Raw genomic sequence first — 25127 nt, forward strand, 5'->3', positions numbered from 1 at the left:
TTATAGCCAATCCCCGCCGAGGGCCGAGTCGCCACGGCCTGTCGGTCGCGCGCGGGGAGGGGGCGTCTTCCGGTCGGGCCGAGCTCGTCGCTGGGTTTGTTGAAGGACATCGGCCGCGGAGTTTGGGGTTCGGACGAAGGTAGGTGAGAAAGTGCTCTCAGCTGCTCGGTCTGGTGATTGAGCTTTGTAAGGCCGACTAGAATCTGGCCGTTTTTCCAGCCCCGGAACAGCGCGAGGTTTTATTTTTGCGGGGAGACGGTGGGGAGTGGGAAAGACGCTGGAGAAAATGAGGGTCAGGGCCCCATGGTGCATCTAGGAAGCCTCAGCACCGCGAGTGACGAGCGCTCCAGGCCTCGCACGGTTAGCGGAGAGCCTTATGCCCCACTTCCCAGTGTGGATTGGGGGTGAGGCCGGTCGAGAGGGGAGCTCCCCAAGGTCATCCATTCAGTGGGTGTTGGGAGAGGATTCTGGGTTTTGACCTCATCTCTGGCTGAGTTCGTGTGTCCTGGCCTCTATGGCCATAGCGATTTGTTTCCTCCGAGCTGTGATCGGGAAACCAAGTCTCCCTTACCTGCGCCGTGGCCTTTGTCAAAACCAGAGTAAACGTGGAGTGGCCCTGCGGTTCTCCAGGCCTGGGCTCTAAAAACGGATTCGATTTTGTATCCCAGCGGTTCTGAACCTGTGGATCATGATCGGTTTGACAAACCTCTATCTCCAAAAATATTTATTTACATTACGAGACTCCTAGCCGTACAGCTGTGAAGGAGCAACGGAATAATTTTATTGGGGGAGGGGGAAGAGAGGTTTCACCACAACAGAAGGAACTGTATTAAGAGGGTCGCAACATTGGGAAGGTTGAGAGTCACTGCCGTGTTTGATCAGTGCAAGGGTTTCCACAGAGGCTGTGTGTTGCTTGTGGTCCCCAAGAGCCTTTGACTTTCATCTTCCTTATACCTGGTGATGGCACTACTCCAGATAGGTGCCCATAAGACGGGAATAGCTGTATCCAGGAACCTGTTACAAAGCAAGGGCAGCTGCTCACCCAAGACTTTAATGAAATGCCCATTTCACATGGAAAGACTGGTTGTATTTAATAGTAGTTATTGGATTATTTAGAAACAGAAGCAAAACCTGTTAGCTTAGACTTTGTAGCAGGCTGCTGTTCAACAATAGTACATTTTTAAAAAAAAAATATTAACTCACAGGCTCACAATTATTAGTCTTTGGTGACTTTTTTCCCACTACCAAATGGCTCTAAACTTGCATGTGACTGCAAGGACAGGACATTTTCGTTTTATTTATTCCTATTGCCAGGTGTGAATGGCTTGTCCCTCTAGTCCCAACACTGTCGGGCAGATCTCTGATTTCAAGGCCAGCCTAATCTATGTAGTGAGTACAGGCATCTGGGGCTACAGACTGAGATAAATAAAATAAAAATTCCATACAGGGCATTGTTAACAATATTAACTGTTAAAAAAGATCATTGGCCTAAAACAGTATGCAGTTTGTTGGAGGGGCTTTAAGCCTTAATATCACCTTTGTTTGCCATGTGGTAGCGCCACACACATTTACTCCCCGAACTCAAGAGGCAGGGGTTCAAGGCCAGCCAGGTCTCCAGCGTGAGTTAATCCTGTCTCTTGATGACAGTGACAACAAAGGCGACACCATTGCTTATCTCACTGTCGACACCACTTAGATGGAAATCTAAGCTTCCTTTAAAACCCCAGTTCCTGTGCCTTCCCCTTGTTCTGCAGTCAGAATGCACTGTCTTTGGAATACATCATCCTTATCGCAGTATTCTATAGAATGAAATTTAAACACCTCAGCATTAACCAATTATGACCAAGTATCCTCCTAAAGGTGACAGTTACACTTAAAGAGTTGAGAAGGTTGATGAGCTGGCAAAGACAAGGAGTCTTAGTTTTCCGGAGGGTTTCTCATGAGAACCTACTTCATAACTTTACAGAATGTATCATGAAGTAAATGGAGAAGAATGCTTTGGTAGGTGGAGTGAAGGGGAGCTTGGACTATGAAGCTTGGATTATGTTAATAGTGATTTTCCTGCTTTGGCTAGATTGGCCAAGATCTGTGAAAGAGACCCAGGGAAATTTAGATTTTCTTCATTGTTCCAGTAACCGTTATGAAAGTACTCAAAATTAAGGTTTCAAATTTTGTTGCATGAATGCTTCTGAAACCTTTGAATAGTTAATAATAGAGGGGTGCTGGCTTCCATAGCAACAACACCCTTATGTTTTCTCCTACTCCCATTTAGAAGCCAGCCAGTCTGCCAATCTTGCCTGGACCTTGACCGGCTAGTTCAAGTTGCTCCTGGAAGCTGTGGCTCAGCTGTGGTAGATGGGCCATCATACATAGAAAACTGAATCTGCTGTGACTTGCTGAGTGTTAGCAAATACGATGTCACTACTGCAGCTTTCGTTCCACTCCACCCTACTCCTTATGGCTCCCTACTCCCAGCCAAATCGTCTACTTTTGTGACTTACACAGGCATACATAGATGCACGTATATTTAAACCTAGGCTCTGTTTACCAGGAGTCTGGCTTATGTCGTTAATGAAATGATTTTCTGTTGCATCTGTTCCCCTGCTTGCTGATCATTCATTTTCCTTCTGACTGAATAAGATCCCACTGTAAATGTGTACCACACATTCTTTACTCTGCTGAGAGGCATCTAGACATAGTCAATATTTTAGCCACTGTGAATAAGGTAGCAGTAAACATGGACATGCAAATATCCTTGTGGCAGTGGCTTAGTCTTTCAAGTATACCCCAAGTAGAATAACTGGATTGTGTGGCAATTTTGTTTTCAATTTTCTGAGACTCCTCCACACGGACTTCCATAGTGGCTTCCCCAGTTCCCACTCCTAGCAGCAGTAATGATTCTTCTTTCCCTACATCTCCCCAGGATGTTGTCACTTCCTTTTAATGCAATTTCTTACATAGAAGAATAAAGCCAGGTGGTGGCACTCACCTTTAATCCCAGGACTTAGAGGCAGTCGGATCTCTGCAGTTCCAGGACACAGAAACCCTGTCTCAAAAAATTAAAAAAAAAAAAATTGTTCTCCAAAGGGTTTCCCCCATATAATTATTGAGCATTAGTTTTGTTTGATTGTGTATGTGTTAAAATTCCTCCGAGGCCGTTTAAGACAAGTAACCAGACAGGGTTTCTAACCCAGTGTCTGTGGAGGAGCCTGAGGGTGTGCACTTCTAACAGTTCCTCTGGGTTTCCTGCTGCTGCTCTAGCGACCTGACTTTGTGAACATTGATATGCCCTGTAATACCCAGAAATAGAATTGATTTTTAGTATTTAACATCACTTGGGGCCTTCTTCCATGTGGTACACTGGTCTATATAATTGTCCTTCAACAGCAATTGTCATTTATTCGTCCCATGTTGGGTTTCTGGTCTTTCTACTTTTGTGAACAGTGTTCATTGATGATTCCTAGTCCATATATTTCTGCCTTGTGATAATTTCTGTCAAGGTAAATTCCTGGAGAAGATATAAACGACTCAGCTAGATAGAAGGGGCTATCTATTATATGATATGATAGATATTCTAAATGTTTGCTGTCATCCCAGCTCACACCACACAGTGTATTATAGCCAGTTAACACTGCCAATTGTAATTTAGCTATGCTAGTATGATAGTTAAATATTGGTTTGGTTTTACATTTCTTCTTTTGAGAGTCAGGGTTGCCTCTTTTGCCCAGCTGGCCTGGAACTTCCCATGTAGACCAGGCTGGCCTGAAACTCATAGAAAACAGCCTCCCTCAGCCTCCCCAGTGCTGGGATTCGAGGCCTGTGTCACACCAGGCTGACGTCATGTTTCTTTGTGGAGTTGGCTCTTTTATACTTTCCTTTATATTTCCCTTCCCAAAGACAAGGAAAATACTTGCCAGTTTTCTGCCAGGAGTTTTTTGCTTACACTCAAAGCCCTCTATCTGGGTATAAGGCGTAAGGTTCCAGCTTCAGACCATCGTGACTGGTGTCAATATTATCATCAGTAGATGTTCTGTCTCCCATGGAACCCTGGGTGACTTATAGGACGAAAAACTGACGTGTGTTACTCTGTTCAGTTGGTGGTTACGTTTGAAACGCATTACAGGCTCCAACTTTTAGCTGGCCTTAAAAGTGATTTACTTTGAATAGCACAGTATCGATAGAGCCGTGAATGAAAACATTTGGCTGTGCTGAGTCAAGTCTTTTCTAAAGCTTCCTGTGCTCAGTGCTTGGTGATTCTAGGAAACGTGAGCAGCGGGAGAAGGCCCTACCAGTCCTTACCAGCTTTCCCCACAGCTCCACTATTGCAATGGCAGCTGGACCAGAGGAGAGGAGAGATTTGGAAACTGAAAGAATTTTATTTCCTTATAAACTGCACCCAAATCAATTTATTGTTTTATTGTTTTGTTTTTAGATTGAAGTCATGGCTGGTGCAGAAAGTGATGGCCAATTCCAGTTCACTGGTATTAAAAAATATTTCAACTCTTATACCCTCACAGGTAGAATGAATGTAAGTATCAACTTCATTTTAAGCAGTTATATCTAAGAATAATAGAGATATGACAGCTTTCATTTACATCTCTCTTTTGTTCTCAGTGTGTCCTGGCCACATATGGAGGCATTGCTTTGCTGGTCTTATACTTCAAGTTAAGGCCTAAGAAAACTCCAGCTGTGAAAGCAACATAAATGGTGAGGAGCTGCCACTTCAAATGTGTCCTTAGTCATTCTGATGGCAGGGCTCTTTCTTGTCTTAAAAAATAAACTGTTGGCACTCTTTAAAATTCATTGTATACACAAAAGAAAACATTGGGTAGGTATAATGTACACCTGAAAGCCCAGCAGGAGGGGACACGCAGAAGGATCACAAGTTCAAGAGCAGCTTGTGCTACGTAGCAAGACTTGGTCTCAAAACAATTCAGAGAGAGAGTGGCCGAGGATCTGGGTGCAGTGTCTTCTACTGTACTCCAGCACCACTGGGGGGGGGGTGGGGGGGTGAAGCAGGAGGATCACTGTGATTGTGAGTCTGCTCTGACTCAAGCAAAACAAAACCCAAGGAAGGTATTGCATCAAAATGGTTTTGCACTTGAAAGAGTGTTTTCTTGGGGTTAAGTGCTTTCCCAAAGGATTATGGGATACCTTGCTTTTTAAGAGGGTATATATCTTTTACCTCAGCCAGAGCAGACTGATTTTTGATAAATTAGTGTGTTAAAATTCTCTTGAGTTTTGTTGTTGAAGTACTTTTTTTCTCTTACCATTTTCTTGTGTCTGTAACAATTAGATGACTTCAGTGAAGTGACTTAATCTGTTTTATTGTTGGGAGCTCACGTCCTTGCACACTCGCATGCCAGGACACTGATGTGGAAGGATGAGGACAACTGTAAGGAGCAGGTTTTCACCTCGTGGGGCAGAGCCTTTCACTTCTCCCTGCTGCGATGCTCCACTGTGTCCCAGCTAGCTGGCATGCACAGTTACAAGCTGGCTTTTCTGTCTCTGGACATCTATCTCTACATAAGAGTGCTGGAAATAGATGTGCCACTGTGTCTTCACCCCCCATAAATTCTTGGGACCAAACTCAGGTCTTCATGGCCTCCCCAGCCCAACTATAAGCTTATTATGTAATTTAGTTTTGGTTGGGTTTTGTTTCTTTAGGTTGTTTGAGTCTTGCTTATAACCCAACTGGCCTCACAGTTGTGGCAATTGCTCTTTCTCAACCTGCTGAGTTTTGGAATTACAGGCAAGTGCCACCATGCCTGGGTAGGGGTAGGGATACTAGAGCCTGGAGAAATGTCTCAGAGGTTACGATCAAGTACTGCAGATACTGAAAGACAGAGGACCTGAGTTCAGATTCCCACTCCCAGGCCAGGGCCTTACAACTGTAACCTCAGCTCCAGGCGAACTAATGTCCGTTTCTGGACTCTCACACATAAACACACACAATTAAAAATAAAGTCTTTTAAAAAGAAAAATGGAATTATGAGCTGAGGTTGTGGTACTAGGGATCAAACCTAGGGCCTTGGCAGATGCTAGACTATCATGCTCAGCCCCAACCCTAACCAACCTTTAATATATAAAGTTGTAATAGATGCTGGGCTTTTGATAGCTCTACATTTTCATAGAATGCTGGCTTCCCCCCCTGAATAAACAAGCCCCTTTAAGACTTTCTTACAGTCCCCTTCAAGCCTTCCTCTCTGTCCAGAAGTCAGTAAATGGTGTTGGCAGGGCAGCAGCTGTGCGGACAGGCAGAAGGCTTGAGAACTGATGCTTTCCTCACTTATTTTTGTTCTGCTCTTAAAAGCTTCACCATCTTGAATCCATCTAACTTAGGGGACTGTGAGGTCCAGTCCATGCCTTGTTCCTGGTAACAGGCAGTATTTTGCCCAATGTTATACATAAAGGTACTCGTAATTTTGGGAGGGTGGTAGTATCCCCATAAAAATTGTATCTTGAAAACTAAGTAGCAGACATGTCTTGCCTATTTAATAATGTTACCTTACAACTGCTCAGGAGTTGAGAGCACCTTCTGCTCTTATCTAAGACTAGGATTCAATTCCCAGCACCCGTGCTGGTTCACAGCCATTCAAGTGGATCTGATAACCTTCTGCTGATGTCCATAAGCACCAAGCACACAAGTGGTGCATACACACGTGCAGGCAGAACACTCACACATAAAATTAACAAACATTTGAGTGTTACTTTGTATACTTGGGTTTTTCCAGTAGTTTTGCTTTTAAGGCTATACTAAATTATTGGCAGTTTCAACAGCTACTTCAATTGTTAAAGCTGGAACTTTAAACTATGTCAACCTGAAGGAGATGTGTACACACACACACACACACACATTATGACATATGTCCTACTGACTCTTGAGAACCTAGTGAATGTACATTTACTTTGGGGAATTTGTGGTGATTACTGATAGTAGAACACATTTATGTCAAACTGTTTTTGCTTTGCTTATAGGATTTTGAAATGTCTGACCTCACCTGTTAAGTCCCATGCCTGAAGAAGCTGATGTGAACTCATCATGTAATACTCAATTTGTACAATAAATTATGAACCTGGAAAAGCTGGTTGTCTTTATTTACAAGATATCAAAAATATAAAACTGTACAAAATGCAACAAAGGCAAAAACTGGCAGTGACTTGGTCTAAATCTCTTAGTTTTCCAAAGCAAGGCTCAGTATTGGAGGTAAGCAACTGAAATGTCTGTCTGACTTCAAGTGCACTAGGTCATGTGTAGCCATGTTAGCTGAAGTAGAGTGTGGGATCTGAGTCTCTTCACCTGCTTTGTGAGTGTTTGAGTGCACGCCAAACTTACAAGGTAGGAATTGAGATGTTGGTGGGTGGCTGTACATCTAGACTTAGGAACTGTGTCCCTACCCAGTTCCATACAGTCCACTCATGGTGGGTGAAGGGAAGCATGTTAGTGGGTCACTGAACACGCTGCTTGAGTGCCGTACAATAACCTCATTACAGCACACACACGTTCATAGAACTCTTCAGCTACTCAAGGTGGTACTATATTTCTTAACTTGAATCTTGAAGCAGAATGAATTGTTTAAATGAAACTGATTTTTTTCTAAACACAATAAATTAAAATAGCATTTGAACAAAAAAAAAAATATGCATAGTTTCCACACAATCCAAAGCACCATAAATGTCCCCTCCACGAACATAATACCTCTTATTCAACTAACGGAAATTAGTTAAATGTGGTTGCTATAGAAACGTGGAACTGTCTTGTTCAGATTTTCCAAGCAGCATACTTCCAGATCCATGTAGACAAAAACATTCTTTGTAGCTTAAATACTAATCACTGAGGTATTTGCTTTTAGTCTCCCTTTTCCAAACAGTAGCTTCCAAAAGGTCTCTAATACCGTTGGTTTATTGCGGACTGTAAGCTCCTGCAGCTAGAACCAAGTTTCTTCTTGTAAAATGTAGGTGTACCACTGGTGTTGATTTGGTCATATATGTACCCAATAATAACTCCTGGGAATTCTCAGGTAGATTTATGTGCCCGGTGGCTGTGGTAAAGTCATCAGCCTCTAAGTCTTCAAACGCTTTGATGGCATCCCATAACCGGACTGTGTTATCCATTGAACCTGAAAGGATGCCAAAGGGAGCCATCAGTGTGCCGCTCTCACATCGAGTCCCCATGGATACTTGTGTTTACTGTGGTTTTTTTTAACCCCAAAGCCATGAAATAACTTACCTGATGCCAAAATTTCACCATCTCTACTAAACCTAAGTGAACACACTGTATCAGTGTGGCCTTTTAATTCTCCAACCATCAAGCCATGTCCAATATCCCAAAGAAGTACTCTGCCATCTGTTGCTCCTGTAGCCAGGAATCTCCCATTGGGAGAAAATGTCAAGGAATGAATTGGTCCCTAGAAAAGAGCAAAGTAGGGTTAAATATATCTGAAAAGACTGAGGTAGAATTGTAGTTTGATAGCATGGCCATTATTTTTAAACTGTTTATGCTACTGGTTAAGTATTTCAACTTGGAAAGCATCTTTGTGTGCTGGAATAATGAAGGTGTGAAATACCTTGTGCCCAGTGAAGATTCGTACACAGTTACCATTAAGGACATCCCAGAGCCGTACAGTTCTGTCTGCAGAGCCCGTAGCAACATAGTTCGAATTTGGATGAAATCTAGTGCAATTCACATCAGCAAGATGACCAGCAAATATCCTCAAAGGCTGATAGTGATCTGTAGCCCAAAGCCTGAAAATAAAAATAATATAATTTAATAAAATTTAACCCAAAAGAGAGGTATTTCCAGGTGAAGGTCAATTCCAAATGGTTCCTCTAGCTGAAATTGCTATCTAACTAAAGGAAAGTTAACTGGGACTAACTTTTTTTTTTTCTGAGATGATGTCTCATGTAGCCCAAGCTAGCTTTGATCTCACTATCCTATCTCCATATCCCAGAGTACTAGTAGGCTTGGGTTTGGTTTTTGTGATTATTTTGTTTAAGACAGAGTCTCACTTTGTAGCTGTCCTGGAATTAACTATGTAGATCTGGCTAGCCTTGAGATCCCCCTACCTTAGCCTTCCAAGTGCTAGGACTAAAGGCATGTGCCACCATGCCCAGTTCCCAAATGCTGGGATTACAGACATAAAGATTAGCTTTCTTTTGGTTTTTGGTGGGTGTTTGTGTATTTTGAGATATGGGTGTAGCCCTAGATATCCTGGAACTTTGTAGACCAAAATGGCCTCAAAATTCAGAGAGCGCCGGGCGTGGTGGCGCACGCCTTTAATCCCAGCACTCGGGAGGCAGAGGCAGGTGGATTTCTGAGTTCGAGGCCAGCCTGGTCTACAAAGTGAGTTCCAGGACAGCCGGGGCTACACAGAGAAACCCTGTCTCGAAAAACCAAAAAAATAAAAATAAAAAAAAAATTCAGAGAGCTTCTGCCTCTCAAGTACTGGGATTAAAGGTGTACACTGACAACTGCCTGGCTTAAATGATTTATTTTAATTTTCTATGCATTAGTGTTTTGCCGAGGTGCGTGTCTGTGTAAGGCTGTCGGATCCTCAGGAACTAGAGTTATAGTCAGTTGTGAGCTGCCATTTATGTGCTAGGAATTGAAACTGGGTCCTCTGGAAAATCAGTCAGGACTCAACTGCTGAGCCATTTCTCCACCAGCATGTAAACTCTTTTGTATAAATTCTTTTATACCCACCTTCCCACTCCTAATGAACAGAAAACCATTTTCCTATAGTTTTGGCAACCACATGATTTCTAGCAAAAATTACATCAAACGGGACTTTAGGAATAACAGAAGACAAAGGTATTCATAGTAGAAGCAGGGCCCTTGGTATAGACAATAGAGGGAGATAATATTCCCGTCTCACATTTTCAAACTACTACTGTGAATTATCTTCTCAAAAAGTTAATCCTGAATAGCATGAAAATCAAGTTTGCTGGACTTTGTATTCTCGACAAGAAATGGTTATATTCAGTGAGTAAACTTCATTAGATCATAATGTTCTTACCGAGCTACTCGGTCATGGCCTCCTGACACGAAATAATATCCGTATGGAGAAAACTGTGTGTCCCATACTGGGTAGTTGTGTCCTTTATACCCAACCAAGCAAGTGAAAGTCTGAAGGCTCCAGAGTCTAACAGTTCCATCCTCTGAAGAGGAGAGTAGGTAGTTCCTGAGGAGAAGAGGTGGCGTTTGATTCTCAGTACAATCTAGTTACCTGTCCATGTTTCTTCCAATCTCACATCTTAACAAATAACATGCGCCTATGTCACATCAGTGTGTGTGCATGCACATGCGCGTGGGAATGGGCACATGGTGCAGAGGCCTCAGCCTTGGGCCTAGCACATGGCAGGCAGGCACTCTACCACTGAGCAACACATCCTTAGCTCCCTCACCTGTGTGTGTGGAATGCAGTATGCATGGGCATATTTAGGCGTCTTCCTTGGATCAATCTCCCAGATGTACCCAGAGCTTGTCAGCTTTCTCCAGAGACCCCAGCTCCAAGTCCAGGATACTGGGACTAAAGGAGGGCTGCCAGGCCAGGCCAGCATTTATGTGGGTGCTGGAGATCCTAAACCTGCTTTTCACTCTTGCATGATGAGCACTTTACCCACTGAGCCATCTTATCCCCACCTCTTTATTCTTAGAATTCACAGCAGGTAACAAGAGCTAAAAGTATTAAACTGATGTTAAGACTCATGTATTATCAGAATTTGGGCAACTGAGGCAGGAGGCTTGCTGCAAATTCAAGGCTAGTCTGGACTACTGTTTTGAGACTCTATTTTCAAACCACCAAGAAATAATACTGAAGATAAGCAGTGTTGCTACCTAGACAGTCTAGAAATGAGGTGTATCGATCGTGGATATGTTATTTGCTATCTGCATGGGTTATATCTGAAATAGAGAAGGAGTCAGGTATAGCTCAGTAGCAGAGTGCATGCCCAGGATGTGCTCGAGGCCCTGTATTCAGCCAGGACTCCATTCCTCCGCAGATACTAATCTCTACCTTGTCACTGAAATCAGCTGTTCTCAAGTAAAATGTATCATTTGGCTAAATCCTATTAAGTACTGGTTTGGTTTTTTTGTGGTTTTTTTTTTTTTTCTCAAGATCTCACAAGTGCAAAGATATTATGGGTGAAAGCACCCTTTCCCAGGCATTTTCACAGAAAGTTAGAAATGAAAAACAAGAATAACATAAATGCGTATGGCGCTATTATTTCAAAACACCGTCTGGCTCTGATGCCCAGAGAACCTAGAACCACAGTTCTCCTGCCTTAGCCTCCAGAGGAGCTGGGATAGCAGGCAGGCACCTACCATGACACTCAGCTTGCTTCCATCTTCCCATTACAGAAACCCAAATGCTTCTAATGCCATTAGTATGAGGAATTTCTCTTAAATTTTATGAAGTGCCATAAGAATAATCCACGAACTCAAGCAATTCAATCTCTCAGAGGCTATTAAAGACAAAGCTCAATTTTGAAACCAGTGAAGCCCTGAATGTGTATTTGATTCTGTAAATTCAGTATACACTTAGTTGCTATTTTATATCCCAGTACCCCAAAATAAATTAGCAAATTCTAATATAAATTCTAATTCTAAAAGACACCGAACTACAGGCAACCATGTTTAGCATTTGCATTTAACTTTAAGCCCTCAGTTCTGTTTATCAGCATTTAATTGTGTTTGGATTTTACCTATCCGGACTGAAGCTGGCTCCATAGACAGGCCCACTGTGACCATACAAAATCTTCAACTCACTTGCAGTTTTCTCATCCATGATTCTCTCTAAGACATCATCTGATTCTTTGTCTATAAGACTAAGATCTAAAAAGGTCCAGAAATATTATTTTAGGTATATTATTTAAGGCAATCCATCATAGTTCAGAACTAACATTTCAACGTTTCTTCCTCTGTAGCAACAACACTATACTAAAGCTAAAGTAAGTGATACGTCCCTTGTATAGAAGAAAATGAGTCTTAAAAACAGTTAATAATCTGCTAGACCACACAGTTCCTCAGTGTGAAAACCAAGACTGATTCTTTAGTCTGTCTACTATGCTACATTTTATATAAAAAAAAAAAAAAAACTATACAAATCCTAAAACAATGTAAACATACTGTTTAGGAAAAATAGCTATCAAAAAGCATTTAAAGTCCTGACCTTATTACAAGTTTGGGCTTTTTGGTTTGCCTTCTGTTAATTTTATATGTACCAATGTTTTACATGCATGCATATGAATGTACCACATGCATGTGTTGGTGCCCCTGAACTAGAGTGATGGCTAGTGGTTGAAGTCTTACCCAGGTCCTCTGCAAAATGGTCAGTGCTCACAACCACAGAGTCGTGTATCCAGCCCCTTGTTTTCAGTTTTGAGACAGAGTCTTCACTGTGTAGCTTAGGCTACTTTGAACTTACAGTGATCCTTCTGCCTCAGCCCTTGTAGGAACGTGAATCTGAGCATGCGTGCCATCACACACAGGTAGATGTCAGAGAACAACCTGTAGGGTCGGTTCTCTTCAACCACGCAGGTTGTAGACGTTGAACTCAAGTCTGCAGGTCTGGTGGCAATCACTTGGCCTATCTGCTGAGTTACTAAGGCTTAGTAAGGCCCTGCCAACTCTCACTAAGGTTTTCATAAAACGTACAGGCAAATAATCACCTGCTATCAGTTTTAACTTTCAAGAGCTGTCTGACCTCATCGCGTCATTCTATCCGTGAGAGAACTGGGGGCCAATGGAATCATCACTGCCACCGTCAAAGGCTCTTTCACTTATTGGAAATGTTATCTTGGTTTGAGACAGTTCATTTAAGGTTTGCAGGCTGGCCTTGAACTCACTCTGCAGTCTAGGCAAGCCCTTGAACTCACTCTTTTTAAACACTGTTTAGTGTCTGTGTATACGTAGACGTACACATGCCTAGCACATGTAGGGAGGTCAGAGGACAACTTTTAGGAGGTGGTTCTCTCCCACATGTGGATTCCACGGAATTGAACTCAGGGCATCAGGCTTGGCAGCAATGAGCCATCTCGCCTGCCCAGTCCTTGAATTCTCAATCCTCCTGTCTCATCCTCCTAAGGTGTTTGTTATCACAGGCCTAAACCACCAGGCTGTAGCCCCGGAATTCAAGACAAATCACTTCTGCAAAGATCACAATTTCCTATCTAAATTCTATAAAATCAAATTGATGTAGACTAATTTCAAGTTTATACCAATAGGTCATCTCAGTTACCTGATGCCTGTTTGACACTCCGAAGCTTTTTAGGGGTCACAGACCACACTCTGACAGTTGAATCAGCAAAACCTCCAGCAATCAGACTAGAGTCATCAGTGACATCCACTGCAGTGAGGCCCTGAGAGTATTAAAAAATACATATATTAGAGGGATTAGATAACATTGTGGTAGGGAAAAAAATCCAATCATATCTAAAAATGTATAATGCTAGACAATGGTGGCACACACCTTTAATCCCAGCACTTAGGAGGCAGAGGCAGAGGCAGGCGGATTTCTGAGTTTGAGGCTAGACTGGTCTACAGAGTGAGTTCCAGGACAGGCAGGGCTACACAAGAGAAACCCTGTCTCAAAAAGAAAATAAAAATTGTAATGGATATTTTTCTCATATCATTTGACAACTCTGAACACAGCAGCAAAATTAAATGCACACCTATATATGTAACTATATACATATATGTACAGACATATGTAAGAGATCATAATGTGGGGACACAGGGAGAGTTGAGGAGAGGCAGGGGTAATGTTCACGCAGTGCTCATGTATGAAGTTCTCAAAAAAAGTAAGTAGAGCCAAGATGAGATTATCTGAGTTACACTGTCAGGTGAAACGCACTGTCAGAGGCACAGGCAGCGAGCGCCTTATCACTTGCTTTTCCGCCCTCTGTATTTGGAGTGGGTAATAGTAATTGCTAATCATGTTTGTACTTTACTAGAAGATACATCTTAGTATTCTATTGTAAGAAGTCAATAAAGATATTAAGATTTAAATTAAAAATACCAAATTTATATTATTACTTAAACCAAGCTTAAGAGATGAACCAGATGAGCGTCTCAGAGTTAGAGGAACACAACTCCCAATCAACTAACGAGGGTCAAGAATCAGCAAGAGTCTTAACTCTTACTAAAAGTTGCTATAAGGCTTTTAAATCCAAACATCTATCTATTCTGACCAGTGTATGCCCGCCCGCCCGCCCACCCACCCTCTCTCCCTCCCTCCCTCTCTGTTCCCCACCACCATTTTGTAACCCTAGCTGTCCTGGAACTCACTCTGTAGATCAGGCTGCCCTCAAGCTCAGACCTGCCTGCCTCTGCCCAGACTGCTGGTATTAAAGATGTGCACCACCACACTGCTGCCCTTTGCTTTTAAGTTAGATAATGCAGAGAGCTTAAACAAGAAAATTCTATCTGAGGTACATTTTCTCAGTGCTAAGTCACCATTTCATCTGACTCTTCTGGGAGAAACTGTCCAGTTGTTTTACTGACCTGGTAAGCATTAAGGAATGTATAGAAACAAATGGAGGGTAAACAGTCTGGCCCGAGGCGCACTCGTTTGGTAGTTTCTTTCATATTCATTATTTTGTCCAGTTTGTCTGAATCTTTTAACTCAGGAAGAGGAATTCTGTAAGAGGAAACAGACTAAGAATCACTCTTTGATTATTAATAAACTCCAACCCTCTGTGACATAGCTTCCACCTCTATGCACGTTTCGTCCCCACCTGTTTTGAGGCGGAGCGTTGGGATCTTGTTTTTTGCTTTTAGAGCCAATGCTATCCTTCTTAGGCTTCTTCTTTTTAGGTTTTCCTTCTTCATTTTCTCCTTCTTCATCCTCATCATCCAAAGGCACCTCAATTTCTGGTTCTTTTAGTAAACCAAAAAATACCTACAAGTCACAAGAATCAACAGTTTTTAAATTAACTTTTGTTCAATGTGTTTGGTTAGCTCATTTCTCTTTTCAGGCTCTCTTACAGCTACAAATGACCAACATCATTTTTAACCCACAGAAACATGCAGCAGCGCACCGCTTATGCCTGCCTGCTGTCCTGGTTTTAGAGACTCAGCGGGCCTTTTGTTGTGTTCCCTACTTTTCCCTAGATTCAGCTGCATTACCGTGAGAGCCATGTAAGTGTGTGCACACACATGCACCATACTCTAAATAGACAGCGGGCCAGGAGCCACAAGCCAAGAGGTATAGACAGCACTTTGGAATTATTATGCAGGTCTCAGAAGCAAAAGCAAAACCAAAAAAAAAAAAAACCCTTGCTCATCTCAGCCTCTGCAGTTAAGGCTCTGTTAACGTGACATCGTTGTCGGTTTGCGCCCGCCCGTACCTTGGATTTGTTCGCCTCTCGTTTCGCCTCTCCTGCCAGGCTGCCCACCATGGCGTCTATCTGTTGCTTGCTGCGAGGCATCCCGTCAAAGATGTCAATGTAGAGGTGCTCCTGCACGATGTTCCAGATCTGATTGTTCTGCTTCTCCTGAAGATGCCGCTTCAAGAGTTGGTACGAGTCCCGGGAGATGCGGAGAACGAATTTACTCGTCCGAAAGTCCAGCATGGTCTCGTTCCCTTTCATGTGCTCCTTTTTGGTAAGACTAGATAATACTCGTAGGTCATCCTGGTAATAACATTCCTGATCTCCATGGAACCTGTTTTAGTGATTTTAAAGAGTCATTTTTCAGTGTGTCGTCAAGGTAATCGGCTTCTCCCTCATACATTTATAAACCATCCCAGAATCATCAGTAGTTAGCATGTAATTATATATTTATAATAATGGAACTATATAAATAACCCTGACTAAGGCTGTAGGGTCAATAGTAATATATTTCCAAATGATTATAACTCAGTTTCTAAAGTCACCCATTTCTCTACTGAGATGTATCACAAGCACTTCAGGAGAATGTTCTGGAATCACGCAGGGAACGGGGCTTCTGAGCAGACCTAAGACTCACTACCAGCATGTATTTCTATTCTTTTGAAAACCATCTTTGACCCATGATGGCGCACGCCTTTAATCCCAACACTCAGGAGGCAGAGCCAGAGCCTGGATCTCTGAGTTTGAAGCCAGCTGGTCTACAAAGTGAGTTACAGGACAACCAGGGCTACACGGAGAAACCTTATCTCGAAAAAGAAATTAAAAATTCTTTGGTAATACAGAAAAATGTCAGAATCCTTGCTTTACTGAATTTTGCACTTTCTCAAGACCTCTTTAAAATTTTTTTATTAAAAACATTTCAAACATAGAAATAGAAAATAGTATGCCTTCAGTGTACTTATCACAGACTCAATGATAATCAGAACATGAATTCTTATAAGCCTATACATTTTAATTACTTAAGACATTAAATATCAATATTTTAATGATAAACTAAAGAACAAATACTGGTACTAAACAATGAGCACTTTCATATTTTCACTATTACCAAGGCAATTAAATAAAGCCTTCAGTCTTGGTTATAGCTTATAGTTTAAATATACTTTTGTTTTTATGTCTTGGCTTGTTTTGCCCTCATTTGGGCATGGGGTCCTAGCAGACTGTCTGTAACGGGAACAGAAAGCCTTTTATGACAGCCCATCTTCCTACATGGAAAGGTGGCTGGCTATCCCAGGAGACTGAAGGAGCAAGACTGATGACAGTACTACAAAAGAAATTAGTTTCTAAGCTGGGTGATGGTGGCACTTGCTTTTAGTTCCAGCACTCAAGAGGCAGAGTGAGTTCAAGACCATCTTGGTCTACAGAGAAAGTTCCAGTACAGCCAGGACTATTATGCAGAGAAACCCTGTCTCTTTAATTAAAAAATATATATATATAAAATAAAATAAAGGCTTCTAGTGTAGAAATGTTATTATCAGACAAAGAAAGGGGAGGGAGTGACAGTTTGCTTTCAGTACCTTCAATTAGGAATCTGAGTGTAAAGAGTAGATAAGGGCTTTCATGAATTGTTATCCGACAAATCCTGACTTCAAGCTCTGTAGGTTGCACTGAAGCACTGCCTTCAGTCAGCCCAACCCTGCCCCCTTGGCATCTGTAACAATGCTTTCCGGGACTTCTCCATGTTTCTCCACCTTTTTCTTTTCTGTATCCTCCACTTGTTAATGTTGGAGCTCTTCAAGCCAATGTATGACTCTAGGTGCTCCTCTCCTCTCAGCTGTTATATAGGGGAACGGGATTACATTAGAGGGACAGACGGACTATTGGCAGACCTGTCTTGGGGATTTTTGGGGGGTTTTGGTTTTTTGTTTTGTTGGTTTGTTTGGTTTGGTTTGGGGTTGGGGTTGGTTTGTTTTGGTTTTGTTTTGTTTTGAAGACAAGGTCTCTCTCTCTGTGGAACTCGAGCTGTAGACCAGGCTGACCTCACTCAGAGACCCACCTGCCTCTGCCTCCTAAGTGCCAGGATCGGAGTTGTGCACCACCATGCTACACCCGGCTAGTGGTTCTTAGTGGATTCTTAAATTACTTAGAAGTTCACTTGAACTGGAACTACAGACTAGTACCTCTACTTGACACATCACATCCTCCTCCAGGGATTTCTGCCAGGAAGTCGTCCTTCTCCAGAGGACACCCCAGAAATCTGCATTAGCAATGGTGTCTCACCTCAATGTCCGTCCCAGCACTGTGGGGTCAGTCTGCTTTTCACTTCACCAGCAGACTGTTTCTCCACAGCGCTGCTACTGATACACTGGGCAGGACAATTCTCTGCTAAGTAGGACTATCCATACATCCCAGAATAGTTATTACTATTCCCGCCTCCCCAACAGGTATTTATGACAAACAAACATGCCCCGACATATTTCTAGGTGTCCATGGGACAGAGGGCTGCCACCACCATTAAGAAGCACTTTACTCTAGTCATCCGATAGTCCTGTCCCTCACCGTGTGCTTGCCTCTTGCAAAAAAAGCCTTTTAAAACGCACACTCTGGGGGGGTGGGGGAGGGCGGGGGTGGGGAGGTAGAGACCATGCCTATAACACCAGCACTCAGAAGGAAGAACTCCCTTCCTCCATAACAAAACACCTGACTATTAGCTGGGGACAGACATCTCGGGGAAGATCGCAGGAAAGATGGCATTTCCTACATTTGTCCCTAGGGATGGTCACTGATAAAAAGTTAGAAAAAGAAGTGTGAGCATCTCCCAGGAACGTGTGCCTTTCTTGCTGACTAGAACAGTGTTTGGACTGCTGTCCAACAGAGGACCAGCTTGTGCCTAGAAGCTCCTGACAAGAACACTAGCCGATGAAGGCCACACCCCCGATGACTGAAGACTTAGCTATCAGCCCTAAAACTGACATTTTACTTAAGCCTCTTGTTTGGGTTGTAACTAACACTGTTCCTACTGCTCTTAGAATCCAGTTTTTATTCATAATCATTGAGTTTTCGGTGACTCTTAATCAAATCTAGTCTTATCCAGTGTAAGTCCCTATTATTCCTATAACACAGATCCTCAACGCAGTGTGAGAAACTGCCTGCTGTTCCCAACTGAACGCTGTACCACAGCCCTGCACATTACTGGCCTCAGCTGCTATGGGCTTCTTTCCGTCTCTGTAACTACAGAGACGGCCAGTTCAGGTATGCTCTTCTCCTCCACTGGCTAATTCCTAGCAGCCCTTCTTCAGTTCTCGTTTCAGGACTGTTTCCTCTGGAGGATCAATCCTGCCTGTGTGTAGATTCACGCTGCCCAAGGCACCTATCCTTCTGATTTACAATCTTCCATTTGTGTGGTTACAGATGTGTGTGCTTATACAGACATAGATAGATAAAGACGTTAAGATTCACATACTTCTCAAAGAATGATTTTGCTTCATTTTCATGTTGATTATAAACTAGCTCCAAGTACATATGTACAAACAGAGGATAAAAGAGTTGGGATAACTCTGCTCGATGGCAGTCCAGAGAACATTCAATGAAGTGTTTCAGTCCACTGTAGTATTCTTCATACATTGTAGGGTCTCCTTGTTGGTTGTAGGCCGACAAGACAGCACTGACGTCTGGCTGGTCTTCCACAGCTACACTTGCAACTGTTTAAAAAATGAATGACAACTTTTAAGAAAATGATCTAATTGCACCAAGCAGATGAGGTTTTGCTAAGGCCCCAGGGACAGCTGATTCTCAGAATTGTCCCTGTCCTCTCTACTTCTCTTCCGCAACACAACCACGCATCTTTTCCTTTTCTAGTTTTGTATTACATTTGCTTATTTTGTGTATATGTGTGGCTGTGATGAGGCTAGCAGGCAGACAAGCCATAATAGTTATATGGAGGTCAGAGGACACAGTCAGTAGACAGTTCTCTCCTTCCATGATGGAGGTTTCCAGGACCTATCTCAGTTTGTCAGGCTTGGTGACAAGTGCCTTTACCTGCTGCAAGCACAGTCACAAAACCTTTTAATACAACTCAGAATGTTTTTGAGTAACCCAAGTTTGACTGTATCTTACATTTTTAAATCAATAACAAGAACAGTCAACATTTTTCCTGGAATTGTGTTATTCTAAAGACAAAATGTGCACACGGGATTGGAAATGTGCAAAAGGCTTGTCTAGCATGCACAGGCCCTAGGTTGAACTTCCAGCACCACCAAATAAATAAATAAATGGATGTGCAAAGGCACCAGTTATGTTCATCTTCTCTTAAGGCTCAGTGCAAACAGCATGCATCACACTCCAGTGCCTTGTATATAAATCCTGTACCATCAGTCCTGTGATACCCTCATGTTCAAACATCACTCACCTTATATAAAATACCAGCATCTCAAGGGGAAAGGGGAACATGTGTTATAGCTCTGGAATATAAAAGACTACAACTCAACTGCATATACTGAAAGCAAGTTCTATAACCAATCAGTGCCAAGTGGAAAGCCTGGGTTATTTGTTTGCAATATAGCAATACAAAACGATTAATGCTTTTTTAAAAATCAAATTAGAGTTTGGATGTTGAAATTTTGGCAAACTACAGTTATACTGTTATATCCTGTTACGGTCTTTAAAAAGTGATTATACATACTCTTTACTGAGAAAATTATAATTAAGGTTATAATTTTGAAGTCATTCTCATGGTCTCTTTTTCTCCTTGGTTTCTTGAGTATGATCTAAAAGAATAAGTCAAGTTTCTTGACAGATGAGAGATATTAGAAAAATAGTATAATAATATAAATTGTTACAATACAGTCACAAAATTTAGCATACAGAAAAGACCCTCCTCGGTTAATTTTCCACATATTTTTACTTATCACCCCCTTCCCCCATTACTATATTTAGCTGGGGATGGCTTTCTCACAGTAATTCTCCTTCCTGCCTCAGCATCCCAAGTTCTGGCATTATAAACATGACACAGTTCTATTTATGGATCACAGTGCCATGTGTTCAACCTTCCTGTCTAGCAATGCTCTCACTGAAACAGATTAACATGTCTAGAACCACTAACCTGGATAACTTAATTCAATAGTTACTGATCTCCTGAGTTTAATTTTTTAAAAAGATTTATTTATTATTATACATAAGTACACCATAGCTGTCTTCAGACACCAGAAGAGGGTGTCAGATCTCATTACAAGTGGTTGTGAGCCACCATGTGGTTGCTGGGATTTGAACTCAGGACCTTTGGAAGAGCAGTCAGTGCTCTTACCTGCTGAGCCATCTCTCCAGCCCCGAGTTTAAAATTTTTAAGTTTGGTGTATATTAAAGACAAGTTTCAGGTAGCTGAGACTCTCCTTCCACCATGTCGGTTCTGAGGACCCAACTCAGGTGATCATACATGGTGGCAAGCGTCTTCACCCGAAACGTGTGTTTTACTATATGGATTTGTGACAAGTTTCTGGGAGAAACGTGGACATGGGTTGTCAGTAACTGGAGTCAGGAACTAAACTTTCAGAACTAGGCACATTACTCATTACATCTTAGACTCATAATAACTTACTTAGTAAAAAGGCAAAAAAATAAAATAACCCTCCCCCCCAAAAAAATACCTTTAACTGACATCACACAAGAAAAAGCCACAGAGACAAAAAGGTCTGCCCCACTCCTGCCCGTAGACTTAAGAGTTTTCAAAAGCACTGCAAGGCAGATTCCCAGACTCTGCCCTTACAGAGTTTAATAAGCCTTAAGTGATGCTCAGAAATCCTCTAAAACACTTAACACCGGCGGTTCTCAGCCCACATTCTAAGAAACACTTACAACCTCCACTCTGGATGTGTTATCCAAAGCAAGCCCTTCCGGCTTTGCTCAAAAAGTCCGTTTTCTCGTCTCAAAAGGAGAGATGAGAACTATACAGTTGTGAAAAATCAAGACACGGAAAGTACCTGCTGTACAATAGTTGTATGGGAATGGGACAGTACGATACTCCTGTTCACGCGAACCCAATCCTAGGTTCCTAAGTCTAAGTAAGAGCAGAAACCCCGAAACCCCTAAGGTCCCCCTCTTCTGTCAATCCCCGGTCCCCGGCGCCTCCCTCGGCTCCACAGCCCTGCTGCTCAGCCTCTGGCTGGAACTGACAGCTCAGAAGAGGGTTTGACTGCGCAGCCGGCGCAGGAGCGAAAGGGGCGGGCATGTGGCCCTAGAGGCGGGCCCAGGAAATTCAAAACAAGCCCGCAGAGGTGCAGGCCCGCCAGCCCTCGCCTTCCCGGCTCGCTCCCCTTCCAGCCGGCGCTCCTCAGCCCGGGAGCCCGAGACTCACCCTTTCCCGGAGCCGCAGGACCTGAGGATGAACCCGAGAACACCGAGGTCCCCGAGGCGCCCGTCCCCGGAGGCTCGGGGGCCGCAGAGCCGGGAACTGAAGCGGTGACCCGGCTGAGAAGCGCGCTGGCCGCCTCCGCGCCGGCCCCGTCCAACTCTCCCGGAGCTCCGGAGCCCGCCACCGCCTCCTCCAGCAGCCGGGCCTCCCGGCGCAGCGCCTCTTCGGCCTCGCGGAGGTTGCTCTGCCGGAGGAACTGCAGCACGGCCAGGAGGGTCTGTCGGTCGTGGGGAGCGCCGGCCTCCGCCGGAGCGGCGGGCACCGGGGCCGCCCCCGCCGGGGCAGTGGCGGAGACAGCCACCCCAGGCTTGGGGGTCCCGCCGTCCCCGCCGGCCGCCGCCGCCACTGCCACATTCCCGCCGCCGCCGCCGTTGGGGCCGTTGTTAGGAGTGCCGCAGCTCCCCTCGCCTGCGCCGTCGCCAGCCTGCGGAGGTAGCAGCGTCGGCGGTCCCTCAGGCTCTAGCTTGACCGCCACCTCCGTCTGCTCCTCCGCCAGCGCCGCCATCTTGCGGCTGAGCCACCTCGCGCCGTCAAGCGTGACTGCGTTTTCGCCACATGGAGGGCGGGGGTAGGGCGTTTCACGACAGCCGGGGCAGGCCATTTACGGCAGTGGGAGGAGCTAGCGAGGAGAAAAGGCACGAGAAAGAGCTACTTTCAAAACCGAGCGAAAGGCAGGCAGGAAGTGGGAGTTGCTTACCGTCAGTCTCTATTGCATTTGCCTGCTAATTACCGTTTATTGCATTCAGGCGATGAGATAGCCGTTTTATATTATACGAGCTCTTTTAATTCAACAAGTTTAAAAGGTGTTAATCCCTGGAGTCTTTACAGACGGCTTAACCAGAATCCAAAGAGGTTAAATACACACGCGAAGAAAACGATTCACGCCCAGGTATTTAATTCAAAAGCACATAGCATTTATCAGAAAGAGGCCTCCTAGTTACTGGAAAGACTCTCTGATGCTGTGGGCTGAGAGGTGGTTACTTTTTCAGTTTTTCTTTCTTTCTTCCTTGTTTGTTTGTTTGTTTGTTTTGTTTTGTTTTTTCGAGACAGGGTTTCTCTGTATAACCCTGGCTGTCCTGGAACTCACTTTGTAGACCAGGCTGGCCTCGAACTCAAAAATCCGCTTGCCTCTGCCTCCCGAGTGCTGGGATTAAAGGCGTGCGCCACCACGCCCGGCTCTCTTTCAGTTTTTATTCCTGTAAAAATCTAGCTTTGTGAACTTTACAGTATATGTTATATCGTTTATTTTTTTAAAAAGCCTTTAAGCTGGATATAGTTTCTAAGAATAAATTTAAGCCGAAGATAGAGGTCACAGGATCGCCTCAGCAAGTTCTAGATCAGTCAGGGCTACACTGTCTCTGGAGACCTTGTCTCCAACAAGAACAACAAAACCAAAACCAACAACAAAATCAATTATAAAGTTAAAAAGAGGGAAAAAAAAAGTTAATTTCTTCTCATTCCTTGTTACCAAATAAACCATTTCTGTCTTTAAAAAAAAAATTTTTTTTTCCTTTTTAAAGAAAAGATTGTTTTAAGGCTGGGTCTTATGCACGCAGACTGGCCTTGAACCTGTTGTGAGGTTAAGGGGGACCTTGAATTTCTGGTCCTCCTGCCTTCACCTTCCAAGTGTAGAGGTCCAGCTAAAAAGTTTTTATATAGACGTTTTTATGACTAAAATGTTTCTACTGTGTATTAATTACCCATTGTTACTATTTTGTTGTTGTTTGGGGCAGTACTAGGAAGTGAACCTCACCCTGCCTCTTGAATCCTAGGCAGTGTTCTGCTGTTGAGCTACAAGAGCAGCCCTTACTTGGGAGGAGATGGGAAGAAGGTGTCTGACTTGGGGAAGTATGGCCACATTTGTACTCTCTATGCCGGTCTCTGAGAGTCAAGGGTCCAAGTTGTGCTTTAGCTGAGGCTAATGACTTCAAGTACAGTGTTTCCTGTTCCACCTGAAGAAATAAACTCACTGGGTGCCTAGGAGACCCTTTTGTTATCTTGTTTCTGTCTTCTTCCTTTCTGCTCCCTGCTCCCAGGGTCCTAATCATTTAGAGTCTGCTGTCGGTCTGGGTCTTTGTAGGGCGCCCACTCCTTCTCTCCAGATCTTGCCCTTCTGATTTCCTTTAATTTCACGGGTTACTGTTTCATTCTGACATGTTTTTTTAAAGATTTATTTATGTATACAATGTTCTGCCTGCATGTATGCCTGCACACCAGAAAAGGGCATCAGATCCCATTACAGATGGTTGTGAGCCGCCATGTGGTTGCTGGGAATTGAACTCGGGACCTCTGGAAAAGCAGCCAATGCTCCTAACCTCTGAGCCATCTCTGCAGTCCTCATTCTGACTTTTTTTTTTCTGTAGTTCTTCATACTTAGTAAGCATGTCTACAAATGTTTCTTCTTTCTCCTGCTCCCCCTTGTAGGAAAGTGGCAGTGTATAGTTTTGTCTTCGAGGTCAGTTGGCAGTTTACGCTTGTTTAGAGAGTTCCTCTACCATCCTTTCCCTCTCTACCTGACTTTTTTTTTCCAGTACAATAATACATTTTTAGCCTACATCTATATCACTACATTTATTTAGTTTATTTTCTTCAACTGTTGTATTTTTCATAGTATTTTGATTCTATTCTTTGTTGTTATTTATTTTTCCTGTAACCCAACTAGAGGATTTTATTCTCTGTAGATATTTGATAGTGTGTGCAATATTTCTCAAGGATGCTTTTGGCATCTAAAATTCAGAAGTGCTGTTAGACTTATTAAAATGAACAGGACAATATTTCCTCAAAAAACAAGCTGTTTCTTTTCATAGCCTAAAATTATTCAATCGAGAATGTTAGTGTTGCCAAGGCAGCAACACTACCCTGATGTAACTTTATGAACCAACAGTTTGGGTGTTTAGTGTTGTAGGGTTTTTTTCTTTCTTTCCTTCTTTGGCAGACTCTCACTGTGTAGCCTAAGCTGGTCTGTGATTCACCGTCTTCCTACCTCACCTCACTAGAGCTTAGAACTATTACAGATGTAAGCTGCCACTCTTCGCCAATATGAACTGTTCTCTAATATGGGTTTGGGGGCCTAGAGAAATGGCTCAGTGGTTAAGAACACTAGTGACTCTTCCAGTGGACCCGGGGTTCAATTCCCAGCACCCACATGACAGCTCAGAACTGTCTATTTGAGGAGATATGACACCCTCAGAGATGTTCATAGAGGCAAAACACTGATGCACATAAAATATCTTAAACTAAATAAATATAGGTTTGGAGCCCACTGCCACCATGTGTGGTCCACCCCCATCAGGAGAGAAGGAGAATGGAAGAGAGATGAGAAAGAGGAGTGGGGTCGCTGTGAAGAGAGGAGGGACTGGGGAAGAATAGCCTGATCTGAGAGTAGCCTGAG

General features: G+C 43.3%; 2 protein-coding genes across 2 annotated transcripts; one reads left to right on the forward strand and one right to left on the reverse strand.

The window, feature by feature from the left end:
• Positions 1-25: 25 nt before the first annotated feature.
• Positions 26-7084, forward strand: Atp5mk (ATP synthase membrane subunit k). The gene is made up of 4 exons (XM_021151914.3): positions 26-139; positions 4433-4528; positions 4615-4707; positions 6979-7084. Exons 2-3 carry the CDS (start codon positions 4442-4444, stop codon positions 4702-4704), a joined length of 177 nt encoding a protein of 58 aa, XP_021007573.1. The 5' UTR covers positions 26-139; positions 4433-4441; the 3' UTR covers positions 4705-4707; positions 6979-7084.
• Taf5 (TATA-box binding protein associated factor 5) lies at positions 7082-22261 on the reverse strand. The gene is made up of 11 exons (XM_021151913.3): positions 21680-22261; positions 18794-19031; positions 15349-15664; positions 14737-14900; positions 14504-14639; positions 13239-13359; positions 11704-11833; positions 10017-10181; positions 8568-8745; positions 8231-8408; positions 7082-8120 (listed from the first exon to the last, which is right to left on the reverse strand). Exons 1-11 carry the CDS (start codon positions 22239-22241, stop codon positions 7903-7905), a joined length of 2406 nt encoding a protein of 801 aa, XP_021007572.1. The 5' UTR covers positions 22242-22261; the 3' UTR covers positions 7082-7902.
• Between the last annotated feature and the right edge of the window lie 2866 nt (positions 22262-25127).

The sequence above is a fragment of the Mus caroli genome, unplaced genomic scaffold, assembly GCF_978045245.1.
Source record: "Mus caroli unplaced genomic scaffold, Mus_caroli_1 scaffold_20, whole genome shotgun sequence".
In the NCBI taxonomy this organism is placed as follows: Eukaryota; Metazoa; Chordata; class Mammalia; order Rodentia; family Muridae; genus Mus; species Mus caroli.

Excerpts from the sequence above, each read along its gene's own strand:
- Atp5mk (XM_021151914.3), top strand. The coding sequence starts at position 4,442 with ATGGCTGGTGCAGAAAGTGATGGCCAATTCCAGTTCACTGGTATTAAA. Across the intron at positions 4,529-4,614 it reads CCCTCACAGGTAGAATGAAT|TGTGTCCTGGCCACATATGG; the intron begins GTAAGTATCAAC and ends TTTTGTTCTCAG.
- Taf5 (XM_021151913.3), bottom strand. The coding sequence starts at position 22,241 with ATGGCGGCGCTGGCGGAGGAGCAGACGGAGGTGGCGGTCAAGCTAGAG. Across the intron at positions 14,901-15,348 it reads GAGAGGCGAACAAATCCAAG|GTATTTTTTGGTTTACTAAA; the intron begins GTACGGGCGGGC and ends TGTGACTTGTAG. Across the intron at positions 8,121-8,230 it reads TGGTGAAATTTTGGCATCAG|GTTCAATGGATAACACAGTC; the intron begins GTAAGTTATTTC and ends GCATCCTTTCAG.